The 15,071-nt window shown below is 36.8% G+C and overlaps 1 protein-coding gene across 1 annotated transcript; it reads right to left on the bottom strand.

The window, feature by feature from the left end:
• Positions 1-2,379: 2,379 nt before the first annotated feature.
• On the bottom strand, positions 2,380-6,923 carry Smp_085080 (hypothetical protein). Its single transcript, XM_018799229.1, has 7 exons — positions 6,815-6,923; positions 6,623-6,778; positions 6,333-6,587; positions 6,173-6,297; positions 3,459-3,535; positions 3,329-3,417; positions 2,380-2,749 (listed from the first exon to the last, which is right to left on the bottom strand). The coding sequence occupies exons 2-7, from the start codon at positions 6,749-6,751 to the stop codon at positions 2,561-2,563; spliced, it is 864 nt and encodes a 287-aa protein (XP_018651039.1). The 5' UTR covers positions 6,752-6,778; positions 6,815-6,923; the 3' UTR covers positions 2,380-2,560.
• Between the last annotated feature and the right edge of the window lie 8,148 nt (positions 6,924-15,071).

The raw sequence follows: 15,071 nt of genomic DNA on the forward strand, positions 1-15,071 counted from the left end.
GAGTGGTTGTGTACAAAAATAACGCACATTTTTGAGTACCCATCTATACCTTGACTATCTTTTGGTTTGCTTCAAGCTTATTTTGGGTTTTAGTGGCTATTAATTCACCGTCTAAAACTGGTCGGTAAAGTAAATCTCCTGAACCTTTCATCACAACCAAATACCCCACCGTCCTAGGTTCAAGGCCAGTTATCAACCCACCGAGGATTTTAGATGAATACTAGCTGCATTTGAAAAACGTCACTTGTGAATTTACTAAAAGTCCCACTTAAAAGGGCCGGGTTTCTACAAGCTGTTTACAACTCCTTGAGGTACGTCGGTCTATTCCATCCAACTCTGAGCCTAATGACAAATGTAGATTCTTACTTAAGCAAATTGTGTCAAGTTTATACAGTGACGTAGAAGCTTGATGGTTGGAGCGTTCTGACGAGTTCGAAGAAATTGCATCCTTTAACTGCTGTAAGCTACTCCAACTCATCCGAGTCATTGGTAGCAAGAAGACTGGAGATCAAAGTGTCCTGGAAGGTGGGCAGAATTCTTCGAGGGGTATTTAAGTTGGGTGACGACCCACTCAGCAAGGCGAAGGTACACAAGGAATTTTAACGCCAGGAGCCCAAGTCACTAGCCTCAGACGAAATACTACCGTACTGTTCAGTAATGGTGGCGAACTTCTGGTCAGGGAGCTGAATGGATTGTTTAGATAATTTTGAGTGTTTATAAATCTTAAACGAAGCGACCATGACCCCTACATTTGAAAAGAACCTATATCATCTATTCGACAACTATGGATGGATAAGCCTACTTTTGAATGAGTCTAAACTATATACTTCCATCATAACTCGCGAGGAACAGGGTGATTTTTGTTCAGGTCGTAGACGCACTGATTATATTTTTACCTTTTACCGAATGTTAGAGGACCACCACACCTATTTCAAGTCAACAGTCCTCATAATTCTTGATCTCAGGGTCCCCATTGGCTTAAAGTTATCAAGCTTGGCTCAAAACAAAAGCCAATGGTAGGCCTTCTGTAGTTTCATTTTAAGTTCTCGATAAAAGCTAAAGGAACTTCTCTAACTGAGAAAAGATTTTTATTTGTATTTTTCGGACTGACTTGTCCATCGTATTATAATTTGTTGTTGTTCATTTATCTATTCGACTATACTTGCTCGCCTTTCTCTATCTCCCAAAAACTCATTTTCTTATTTGTTTGGCGCATATTTATTTTGTGACCTACTTGTATAAGTATTTATGTGCTTCAAGTCAATATACAAACATTAGAGTTCTGATATTTCAACGTAATTTCCAACATGGTTGTAAGTTAATGATAATAAAGTTAAAGTCGGTGCCAAATTTATGACTGCCGTTCAAATCAGGTTCTATATATGACTTTTCTTCGTTGTCAAGATTTATCATCATAGAGTATTGTAAGAAAATACAGTTTCTACCTGAAATTAAGATTTACACATTAATAAAGCACGCCGTTTGTAAAAGTTTAATAACTTTGCTGATATATAAAATAATTTTATGTTATTTAAGCTACATAACTTTGTCTGAGAGGAATCACTGTCGCATTTATATAACTAATTTTCCACGATGAGCCTTAGAATTATTTTGAAGATACTACTAGACATTTATTTCAATAATTTTGAGTGTAAATGTTTACCCTAACACTACTTATACACTGGAACTCTGAAGCCTTTTCTCTTAGTTACTTATCAAGGTTTGTTGAAAACGATTTTCTGAAATATTTCAAGTCCTTGAATTAAATACAACTTTGTCGATCTGTTGATATTCCTGAAACTTATTTAAAAGGATTCCTAAACCTCTGACGCAATTTATCCGCTTACATTTCTAATAAATTCTTCACAATAAGTGTTGTAATAGATATGTGTAAGAAAATCGAACAGTTCCAATAAGCTTAGAGAAAGGATGAGATTGGTGCTATGAACAGATTTACTTAGATTTTCATCACATGATAATTTTGTAAATGCTATTTGTTTGTTATCTGAAAAACTAACAACACTTATTGGGACTTTTTCTTGGAGTATCTTGGTAGGGTATAGTCTTGTGTGCTTACATAGTCCAAAGCAATGCTGACAAATTACGTGGAAAACATAATCGCCGAAAGTCACTGCGTATAATTTAGAATATTGCCTGACTAAATTAATTCGAAGCCAACTGTACTCTGTCGTAATACAGTTTGTCTATCATAAGTGCTATTCACTTATCTCCAAAGTCCAGTTTTTACGATAAAAATGTTTCAGAACAGAAATGCATCAATTGGTCAGCATTGCTACATTGTCAAAGTCAGTCAGCTGCAACGTAGGATCAGGCACATATATGCATCTCTTCAAGTTGCCACACCTACATTTCGAAGAACAAACCGAACTAATATCTATTTTCAGAAATTAATTATGCAGTTACCAAAGTACATCGGGTGAAAACAAAAACGGAAAACCTGATATTCAAGTAAATAATGAAAAAATAAAACGGTCTAAACACGTATCTGAAGAATAAAAATAAAATAAATTACATATGTCCTCATAGAAAGTAATTACACTTATATAGTCTTAACAGAAAATATTCTACTCGGTAACGCGCGAGCTGAAAAACTCTTAAAGTATTCTGAAGCATATTTTACTACCTCATCTGGCTTATGAAGTAATAATGATTTAATAAAGTCAGAAATCATATCATGTATCTCTGGATGATCACGCAGATATAAAAGATATTGAGCTTTGATTTCATCCTATAAAACATGAAAGAAAAGAATCTAAATCAATAATGACGGAAAGAAAGAGCAATTTTTGGACTCTTTGCATTAAGACGTAATGAAATCAAGAGAACAGATGTAAATGATGAAAATTTAAATTTCGCAATTTTGAATTCATGCTATTTGGTCATAAACAAGATCACTTATAATGATACTGAACCAGAAATCCTTACTTTGTGCTCGATTAACTCGAATGTCGTTGTCTTTATAGGATATGAGAGACTTATTTACCTGTAAAACTCTACTAAACTTTATTGTCCTTTCTCTTTAGAACTAATCCAAAACTATAGTTCATACATTTAGACATTCGTTTCCCAATAACTGGATACTGATTTCAAGCTGACTCCATTTACTTCAGTCTTAACAAAAATTCATTAAATCTTATTTCTTCTTGATTAGCTGGCTTTACTAATTCTCCAATGTTTCGCTGTAAAGTTGAGTTTATTTAATTCAAATGTGCACATTTGAAGCATATTTATAGTGGGAAAATACTTCTAACTACAAACTTAACAGAGGTTTACGAAATTCAAAGTTAATGTTAGCAACAGATTTTACCTTTCGATCTAAAAAACGTGAATAGAGTTCCAGATCATCTTCCCAATTTAAGGAGACCTTTGCGACGACTGGTTTAGGTAAATACTTTTCTAAATTAAAGACATTTAAAGGAAATAACTGGAAAACAAACCTTTTTTGAACAGTTCAGGTATGGTGTTCGCTTTTATAGTGATCGGAGAGCCAACTTGTATTCTAAGTATCATATGGCTGAAACAATTTTTGGAAAACTTTTCATTACTTCTATCTCAAAAAATGACACAATTATAGGAAGATTGCTATTTTCAATACGTAAAAACGATTGATTAGGTATGATTCCAAACACTAGATGAGTGTAATGTATGGCTACATACCGAATGCAGTAAATGTTTACAGATATAAACATGAAACTTCGTTTTCTTAGACTAGAACTACTAATGTAGGTAGTTGTGATTTTTCAGAGTTGTTTAGTCGTGACCAAAACCTAACTAATCAACAGGTTCCACCTACCTATTCAAAATACAGTAGTTTATATTGATATCACTAATATCTTCTGAACTAATGAGGCTTAGACATAAAGTATTTAGGTCTTCATTACCAATACACATTTTACCTGACTATATGTTAATGGATAGAAATTCCAACGTCTTAAAAACATTTTTGCTGGGCTTGATTTCAAAATGTGTACGAAGTAGCCGAAACATATAGTTGATATTATGATACATACACTATGGTCACCTATAATCATAAACTATTATGCATAAATATACAAAGGCATATATTAACGCCTAATATATCACTCAGTCAGTCAGTCAGCAACAACGTAGAACTCAGTACGTACGTACATCAGTTCGAGTTGCAATACCAAATTAAAACAGAGATGCAGTTGTCGATTCAAATCCCATAGCCGTAGAAGTAGTAAAAGTATAAGCAGTAATCCAAAAGATTAGGGTTTAAAGATGTTATTCAAGGAGTATGATTCAGTGAAATAAATTTGGAAAGCGAAAAAAGATAGAGACATGAATAATTCAGAAGATAAGAATTTGACAGGACACAAAGGGTGGATGCACCTTCGCCATTGCAAACGATTTTGAGCCATATCATTCAAAGTCTCTAACCATGGGTTACTATTCTTTCGCGGATCCCAACCAGGTAGTCTACACCTACCAACATGGCTCAGTCCACTTGTCAGTCACTTCACGGATTTGTGCCACGTTTTGATCTGGCCACCCCTAGCTTTTTTCCAACCTGCTCTTACACCATGAAACATTGCACGTCGGGGCAGTCGGTGGTTAGGTATACGTAATACGTGTCCCGGCCATCTCAACTGATGAAGTTTCACTACTTCATCAATCGATTTGCCCTCCTTACCTAGTACCTGTTTCCTAACAACTGCATTACTTACTCGGTGGTCCCAGGATATACGAGCAATGCTTCAAAGACATCTATGATCGAATACTAGTAACCTACGAATATCCTCTACTCTTACCGGCCATGTTTCACAGCCATAAAGTAGGATGAAAGGAACTGCTGCGCAATAAACCCGTTTTTTGGTTGTTAGACAGATATCTCTTCTATGCCACGAATGACGCAAGTTGGCAAAAGCTAGTCGAGACTTCTGTTTCCGTGTTGAGATTTCGTCACACACCAGATCACAAGGACTGATGAGACTCCCAAGATAAGTGAAGCGGTCAACACGCTCAATTACTTCACTACCTATCATTAGTTCGGGTGCCGATGCAACTCAACCCTGAAGCAACATTTTGCGTTTTGAGAGGGAGAATCGCATCCCGAATATTCTTGCATTTTTGCTTATGGTGGTCAGAAGACTCTGCATTTTGTCAACGTCTTCACCAAACAGCACTATTTCATTGGCGTATTCTAACTTAACAAATGAATCTCCCGGTAGAAGTTCAACTCCTGGAAATTAAGGTGATGAAAGTTTTAAATCTAAAAGCATGTCTACGATAAAGTTAAACAAGAATTGGGAGAGTGGACAACCCTGACGAACACCACTTGAGGTAATCGATTCTGATGACAGTTCGCCATAAGCTCTAACTCGGCCAGTTGTGTTTGAGTAGAGAGTCTTTATAAGGTTAATGAACTTCTTTGGCACTCCTTTCAGTGACAAACACTGCCACAGAACCTCATAATCAACAGAGTCAAATGCCGCCTTCAGGTCGAGAAATACTACTGCTGTGGGCGTCTGAATGTGTGTCTATGTTCTAGGACTTGACGTAGAGTGAACATCTGGTCTATGCAGCCATATTTAGGTCCGAAACCAGCTTGGTTTTCTCTAGTCTGCACTTGACGGGCTATTGAAGCTAATATTTTAGAAACTATATTAGTCAAACTGATTCCTTTGTAATTGTCACAAGAGGACTTTTGTCCTTTCTTATGGACTGGCACAATAAGTGATTGAGACTAGCCTACCAGTTAAATATTAAACACTGAACTAACTGATGGACGTTACTTCATTGGCTGGATGAACTACAGATTAATGACGATCATTTAAATTAGCGTGATGATTTATGAAGGGTCACTAAACGTATTTGTGATTACACTCACTGTGATGTATATGGTTACAGATAAATTGAGCGTTCAATATACATACGTGAATATAGTCATATATGGATCTTAGTAGTATGTAATTTGTAACCTTTTCCTGTATCTTTAAAGCGATGTTGGGTTTCCTACAAACCATTAAAATCTATAATACATAATTTTGGTGCAGTAGTTCATACTTTTTATACGTCTTAATGAATATAAGACATTAAACCGTTAAGTTACGTGATTTGTCAACTTATCAAAGAGACACTTGAAAACAACACAGTAAAAAGCTTTAAAATAAGGTTAAAATACACTTACCCGTCCTCCATAAAGTAGGTCTGCCAGGACGATGGGAGAGCTTTTTGAGAATGCACAGTCCTTTGAATTCCTCTCACTGATATTTCACTATCTCCGACGAATACGTTTCTTTCTCCAAGATTAATCTGTTTATTGTTGGAAAGAATTTTTAAAAACTCACATAGGACACCGTGGCTAGATTATAATCTGTATCTAAACCAATAACCTCGAAGGGAACAGAGAAAGCAGATTTAACCAGAACTCGCTGGAAAACCAAATCCGAACCCTCAGCAATTAGCCCTAATATATTTGACTGGGCTAACTGTTTCCTAGTTGAAAAGGTAATTTCTCCATTCATTGATTCTGTACAACTGATTTCATACACATTCTCAACAAGTTCGATGGAAGACTTTCTTTCCACAACATTTCCGTTCATCTAGAGCATATTTTTGAAAACGTTTTCCAACATACCACAATGGTTTCTAATTTTGTTTGGGAAAGTGTTTCAAGAGAGAACGTTATATTTGCTTCGAGAGAGGCAGTGCTATGAATTTCACCCAATATGGTTCTACTTGACGCCCTCACAAGAAGCCCTTTCATATCTGGATCTTTATCCGTAACTCGACACTAATGTTGAAACTGAAGTTGGTGGATATTTATTACCTCATATGACCCTACAACATTGTTATTATTTGAATAACATAAGAGAACGTCATCAAACACAGCAGTTTCCAATTTTTCGGCCTCTTTCGTAATGGATAATAGTAAATCTAATGGCTACCCAAATTTTGTAGAAACTGCTGAGCTGCGACATTCATACAAGCACCACCCTCCATTCTTCTTTATACAGCTTCAAATAGGCCAAGGAAACATTGACGACCAGATCCATTAAATTAGTGTGAACAAACAAATATGATGTACGCACTACTGTTTCGTTCTTATCCGAATAAAAAGTAGTGAAATTACTAGTAGCACTTCAAACCACCGTTTGCAGAGCATTCAAAGCACATTTTTCCTATCTGATCCTATCGGAAATCTGAAAATTAAAGATAACATTTTATAAAAGCTCCTAAGAATAAGCACCTATCAGCTTGAATTGCACTTCGTGAGAAACAATTCTGAATCAATCCATTCCGCCTTCCCCTGCAATAACTCACAGTATTTATTATGATTTTCCTATAGGACAAATTATATCAAATATCTTGTCTAAGCATTCCAGCATTACTAAGAACTATCTTTCATTATTCAAAGAAAGAAACAATAAAAAATTCCATTTTTTGTAACTATCTGAAAAATCTGGAGGTAAGATAATAAGCTGCCCGTTTAATATCATTAGACAGATAGTTTTAATATCTATTTTCATAAACCCAGGAAAATTTGGGGATCCTAGGTCAAGTTGTCTTTCAAAGTTGTCAGTTGACATGAGGATTATATTATTCAAAGATAGACGAAAATGTTCACAGACACATAATGCCCCCAAATGACCTAGTACGGCCGAGGGTGGGGAGGGCCTGCGCTCTCTCTTGAAATGCCTCCACACGGCCACGCGTATATAGCCTCTGCCAGGGAAGTGTTACTCACTGCCTCCTCTTGGCGAAGGTGTTGTTCACGAAAGTGAGAGGACGAAAAGCGAATGTCCGGCACCATAACCGGGTTTGTGGATGTGGAGTGTCCACCTAGGGTAGTTGGAAAACCCTGATTCCAAACCAACGGTGAACATGGGCTCCAGTATCCTGAGGGAACAAATGGCGTATGAATCGATCGTTGGTCACTGGCTGCCATGGGACTGCATCTCCTCACGATACTCCACTGCCTTGTGGACTAGACCTTTAGGTCAAAGGCTACGGCTGTGGCCCCCTAAGAAAACCATCTGTTTCGGTCTGGGCACCCGGGCAGTATCATAGCCCTCACACAATTAAATGTAATGACAATTTTGTGAGTGGCGCATATATATCCGGTGCCCCCTTATACCAATATTTATGTGTTCAAATAATAATAATAACAAAATGTGTGGTTAATTGGTAGTTAGGTGTTAATCTATTATTTAACATAAATATTATTTCAATTATGACAAGACTTTCACTCATCAATGTAAGAGAGTCTAGTATGGCGCAACTGCATGGATTTTGAGAGCGTGACTAAGAGCAAATTAAAACTAATAAGGTTAGTTCGTGTTTTAAATACCCACTAAACCAATTGTTTTTCAAGATATTTCAAGTCACAGAACACTACTTTCTAGTACATCATTGCAGTCGTTTGATGCTGTCAGATAAAAACATTTGACTTTGTGAGCTTAGCCCCGAGATTTTCCTTCGCCATCTTAGATAATTAGATGCCGTCTTGTTCCTCGCCATGTGAGAAAATTTCTCATAGAACATCACTTTTCAAAGTGAATCAGACATGGTATGTCTAGCCATGGCTGTTATAAAAATTTATTTTACAAGTTTACCTGGATGACGATAGCATGAAAAGTGATGACAGTGTGGTAGCAGTTTACATCTAGCCTATATGCAGAAGTAATGCGTAGTGAGGCTTCTAATCTAACTAGTTTGCTCATGAGAAGCGTTCCACGGAAGGTTGAAAGGCTATCTGATGGGCAAGCTTGACTGAAATAATCAGCGTCAATGTCGTATTCTTATGGAACTATCTATTTCGCGGAATCTAATGTCCTTTTAGTTACTAGGAGATACCATTGAATGAGTGTTCACACTGAGAAAGGACTTATTAGAATGCCAAGCCGCGGAAAGTGTTACCGAACTCTATAGACGCTTCAATAAAGTGAGATTCCAATGTTGTAATAATTACATCGCTAAATATCATAAATTATTCCCAGATAACAATAGGTTACATGAATTTAATGAGTACGTATAAAAATGTGATAATATTATTAATGCATTTCTGATATGCTACCACCAATGTATCGCTGTTTTGCGGTTTCTAAACTGGATTACTTCACAATAATACCCAAATTAAACAGTTTTTAAGTGTATTATATGAAACAAAACAATTGTCTGACATCTGTATAAAAATGGGGTGAACGTGTGGAAAAAGTCAATAGAAAAATCACAGTATTCTAGATTTCGCTATTACGCTCGACAATATCACTGATTCTTCACATAATTACTTCGAAAAGTAGAAAAAATATCTTGCGTGCATTTTGTTTTTATTGGTTTTATAGGATAATGAGCAGGCTTTGTTTTTAGCACATTTTCTAGTTTTGCTTGTGATTTGGACTACTTGGTAGGAAGTGAAACCTATTCAACGTCACAAACACGATTTAAAGAGGTATAATAAATTAGTATTAATACAATTGGTTCGTGACATTCCACTTGACCATGAGGAGCCTTAATTAAACGAAAATGTTCTGCTCTACAGACATGGGTGGATGGAAGTTATCTCCCCACCATCATGTTTGCTGGTCAGTAACGCCACAATCCCTTCTTTTGTAATGTTAGGCTCTCTTACGTTTGTGATGTGTATGGATATCGCTTTAATCTAGGCTCCTTGTTGGAAAACATTGTCTCTACTAGATCCATGTTACAAGCATATCAGATGGTTAAAGCTTCTGTATTGTGGGTTAGATATCCATTTAGCGTATCACACTGCTATGAAGATAAATAACGGTAAAAGTTATAAAACACAGGTCAGACTACATGTGGTTTAGAGATGGCAAGGATAGATAGCCAATCGAAGAATATGTGAGATAAGAATTGTAAAAGTTTCAGAGTAACAAGACATTGAGCGACTCACAAGAACCTAGAACACTATGAGCTTCTTATGATCGATCATAGTTGATCAGCATCTATGAGATTAGTGAGTTGTCTGTCCACATATAATGGAAAAAAATGACATGACACTTCGTAAGAAGAATAAATATTTACCTGTTAGAGAGATTCGGAATCTGAAATTGAGGGTTAGGAGCAGAAGGCCTTGATCAATAATCAATGAATAGTGGGAGAGGATAAAGCATGTGTTTTGTAATTTTGTTATATTCATTTTATTAACAGTGTGGCTCTTTGCATTCTTCTTTCATCTAGATATTACGCAGTCTATAATAAAGTGCCTCATTTGTGGGAGGAAGTTCAGGGAACAGTTGACGGGACTCTTTAGTCTCAAGTAAGTGTCATTGGTCTTTCGAATTTGGTGATGGTGTCACAGGTACGGACAGCAATTGATAACCTATTCCACCATAAACTATACTGAACTGTAAACAATTTACAAAGTATCGGCTTTCGAAGTTTTACTGCAAGTAGTGTATATGCGTCGTTTCTGATTCTGTAGACAGGGCAATGGATCATGGTCGGTCAGGAGGTTAGGTATGGAAGTCTATTTATTGCCTTGTGACGAAATATCAGACTGTTCCTTAGCCTACGGTGTCACAAAGGTTCTAAAGAGAGCTGCCTACATCTACCTTTGTAATCAAGAGTGGAGTCACTTTCTAACAGTTGGCGTGCGAAGCGTCTTTGAACACCTTCTACTCTTATTTTGTCAGTGGTATTCATATTAGAGAAGATAAAAGTGCAGTATTCAAGGGAAGGTTGTGCAAATATTTTGTAAACGGCAAGCATAGCCTCTGTGGTGAAGAAATTTTTCATTATGAAACCAATTAGCCATCCAGATGAAAGAGGAAGCATGTTCTTCAAAGTTTAGGCTTCCTGAGTAATTAATCCCTAGATCATGCATCAGTTGAAGCGTTTGAACTCTGTTTTTATTTAAGTAAATTTATGAACCATAGGGATGCTTTTCCAAAATGCATGATCTCACACTTCTTGAGGTTAAATGGTAATTTCCATTTTTCGCTCCAGATAGTTAGGTTGTTGAGGTCACTTTGAATCAAGAACACTTTCACTTAAAGCCTCGGGCTTATAGCTGTATACTATTTTGGGATCATCAGCATATAAGTATGGCCTCCCAAATTTTATGAGGTTACATATATTGTTTATATACATGAGAAACAAGAGTGGACGTAATACACTTCCCTTGATGACGCCACAAGTTATTGGTCTAGTTGATGAGAGACAGTCGCTGTACTTTACAATTTGTTTACGTTCCTTTAAGAATGAAACAAACCATGAGTACAGTGGGTTGTTGATTCCGAAGGACTTAAGTTGATGAGAAGCCTTTTGTGTGAGACCTTATCAAAAGCTTTCTTAAAGTCTAAGAATAGGACTGATACAAGGAGTCCATTGTCTCGTTTCAAAGTTATATCATTCATGCAGTCTACTAGACATGTATCGTATGATCTAGACCTAGAGAAAACACTCTAGGAGGTCCGGATGAAATTATTAGAAAGTAGATGTTGTACTACCCCCGCCTTAACTACGTTTTCCACCTTTCTAAACACCACTGAGGTTATGTTTATGGGCCGGTAACTTCCAACATTTCCTTTAGTTCCTATTTTAATTTTGGGCTGATGTATAGTTTTCCAGGAAGTGTGGTAACACGCTGTAGAGAGGGACATGGCAAATAGTCTGAGAAGCAAAAAACACACATCATCGCCCTACTTTTGAGTACGCCAGCCGGAATACCATGTGGCCCATCTGTGTAGGAGTGTTTCAGTGTGTTAATTGCTTTGGCAACATTCTGTATAGTGAAGTCAACATTACTAATTTCACAGGAAGGTTCAGGGAGTGGTTCTGATTCATTTGGTGATTTTTCGTTAGTTAATGTGGGAAAAAAGTGTCCACTTAATAGTTCGGTAAGGAATTCAGGATCTTCGTATACTTTTTCTTCCTTAATATATACGTTTTCTCCTTTCAATTTGGTACGTTCACGTTTATTTTTCATGATTTTGATAAGTCCGGAGGAGTTATTATCAAGTTTGACAGCATGTTTCTCCTGTGCAGCTGTTATTTGTGTACGCATTGCCTGTGCCTGAACAAGTATTTCTGTTATTGTAGCTAAAGTGTAAAAGCCATTAGTGTGAGTGGAATGATCGGTACTCTGATAGTTTTCATTAGTCTATGTGCAGGAAGGGTTGTTACTCTGAAGCCTACTAATGGTCTTGCAACTTAGAGGTCTTGATAGCAAGTTACATGATATCAGCAGGCAGAAACTGTTCACTATTGTTGGGATACTCATAAAGCCGTTATGTCCAATCTTACATGTTTCTCTATTCGGTAGTTTGGAGTTTGCCTACCCACCTTTTTTATCAGAGCTGCAGAGTTTCTGTGTCTTTGTGAGATGAATTCAAGTTCAGTCTAGTCATCTTGTAAAGTATCTTTGTGAGGACTAGTTTTCAAGTGAATAGGTTTAGTTAGTCATGTGTCATCAAATGGCCCACCTTTAAGTACCGTACTGCGCGAAAAGCCAGATTTGGGAATGTCGTTTTGCTTTTTGGTAACAGTTGGAATCCGTACCTTGTCCAAATGTTTCTGATCTGCAGATTCATCTAGATCTACAGAGTGATCTACCGTTTGTGGAGTGACGTCATACTCATTGTTCATGCTCCTTAAACCATTTACTGTGTTACAAACTTTCTTTAGCTGGTTATTTGCTGTAACATTATCATGCAATCAAATTACTTCACGTCTTCCTACACGACGTTGACAGAGTGTTATGTCAGGAGTGACTCTTATGCTCTTGTGTGGAATTAATGAGATCGTATTTTGCTAAAACCAATAAATTGTTCAGCATCGTCATAATAGCCAAACTCAAACAAAAGAGGGCAAGTCAATCGATCCCATCTTTCTCTAAGGCGGATGAGTCGGCAGTTAACGATCAGCATACCGCATGCTCTAAGGCAAATATCCTTTAACGTATTTGGGTGTGTGCGATCAGAGAGATTGTATACAACTGCATTGTGGAAAGACATCACTCTTTCCGTCACTTCTTCAGCCACAAACTCTAAAATGCTCTCAGCTTCAGCAAGTTGTTCAAGATTTTTATCAGTATTAAGGCCCCATATATGTGTGTGAGGGATGCTAATTGGTTAAGTCTACCGCTATTTTCGGCCAGAGAGTTTCATAACTGACGGATATTAGTACTACGTCGGTCAGTATTTTCGTACGTGTGAGACACTATTAGACTATTTGGTTTTCAAAATCTTGGATTTAGGCCTCAATAAAACATACTGTCTGATGGACTGTGTTGACTTTTCGATGCACGTGGGTACAGTGCCTTTTATGTTTACTAGTCTCACCGTTGGCATACTACACGGAGAGATAGAGGGACTGTTACATGGAGAATCAAGTGGTGATAGTGATATTTGTGGATAAGACGCATACGGTTCAGAAGATAAAGGTTTATCATTGTCAGGTAATGAGGCGCCGGTCATAGGGGTTACATATTTTCACCTTTTAGTTGGCCTGAGAGTTGATGAAATGTTTCTTTTACTAAAGTTGCTCATCGTAATTTGAAGCTGGGTGAGTAAAGAGTTTGTCTAACTAAAATATAATATCTGAATATATAGATATTATTAAGTACTAACCGGGTTAATACTAGGATCAGAGACTATGAGTATATAATGTATGTCAGATATAAAGTGTTCAGTTAAAACGTAAGAAAGTACTGGTCAGTGGAATCCAAAGATAAACACGCGATAATGTCAATTGCTGAGGCCTTATATAAAATATTTAAGAAACGAAGTCCGCGATATATATATATATATTAACTGGTAAGTATCCGTCAAAATTATTTTCTTGGAGTAAAATGTGCCTGACATACAAGATAGGATAACAATCTCGGTATAATGCAGCCTACAAAAGAACAAGTGGAAAAATTCTTAAACCACCCATCAAACCTAGACCTTTCAGCCTTGTTGTGAACAATGTTTAAACTGCAAGTTTGGAGCGGTGTACATTTATGTTGACGGAGATTGCAGAACATAAGAGCTGTTTGGGATATCAACTTAGAAGTATGTTGGATAACACGTGACGAACAAGAGGGAGATTCAGACTTACAACTATAGAAGTATATGAACTTAGTTAACGCTAAGAATGGTGGTTATGAGTATATGATGAATTTCACAAATAACTTACTTATTTATAGGACAACTGATCTGGATACGATATTTCCTGTACATAATTATGGGCGAATTATGAAGATAAATCGAAAGAAAAATCACATGAAGAAGGCCGTAACATTAAAGGTTTGCCCTCAGTACATAGACAGATCAACCACTTTGGTTAGGTCGGCAAGATAAAATTTCGTCTGCCAAAATCAATGGATAAAGCCTGACTAGTTTATTTTATTGCCTCCATTCCTGCACTCGAGTCTCCAGTTTATGTTCAGATATCAATATAAATAAGAGTTATTGTATGAACCATGTAATATTGAAGTATTCGGCTGGCAAGTTATACTTAAATTCGAATTTTTGATTGCTAAAAAGAGCTATATATATATATATATATATAGACGCCCTTACTCCGTTCAGTCACACGTAATCTGTCAAATAATTTGAAGCAAGGTTTCTGCAAACATTTTTGAACTTATAAATATCAATCCCAAGGTCTGACTTAATAGTTTCAAATAAAGTGAGGATTGGGTAAACCTGATTTCATGAATAATTTAGGAGATATACTGAGGTCATCTCAGTACACCCTATGCTACAAGCTGGATGTGGTCAAACAGAAGTATTGTAATCTAGTAGCCTGGTATTCTGAAGTTGAAGGCGGCCGAAAATTAATATGACAATAAAGTGTATTGTTCAGGGGTCACAAAAGTAACTGGATATAAAACAGTGTGTTTTGCAATAGTTGGACTGTAAGCATCGGGTGACGCAAGTATGGCCAGGGTAAACTATTAGGGTGTGTCAGCGGTGAGTGTCTAAGTCGTTTTAAGGTCACGGCTTTTATCTCGAACGTAATGGTTGCCTACGGCTGATGAGGTGAGCGAATTGACGAATGGACTGCTTGGGCTATCTGTATTACGGAAATAACTCAAAAAGTCTAAGTTAATTAAATTGCAATTAGAATGTTTA

The sequence above is a fragment of the Schistosoma mansoni genome, chromosome 3, assembly GCF_000237925.1.
Source record: "Schistosoma mansoni strain Puerto Rico chromosome 3, complete genome".
NCBI lineage: Eukaryota > Metazoa > Platyhelminthes > Trematoda > Strigeidida > Schistosomatidae > Schistosoma > Schistosoma mansoni.

Coding starts and splice junctions, on each gene's coding strand:
- Smp_085080 (XM_018799229.1), bottom strand. CDS start 6,751: ATGAAAGGGCTTCTTGTGAGGGCGTCAAGTAGAACCATATTGGGTGAA. Junction 6,588..6,622: donor CAAAATTAGAAACCATTGTG/GTATGTTGGAAA, acceptor AATATGCTCTAG/ATGAACGGAAATGTTGTGGA. Junction 3,536..6,172: donor ACCTACTTTATGGAGGACGG/GTAAGTGTATTT, acceptor AAATTGTTTCAG/CCATATGATACTTAGAATAC.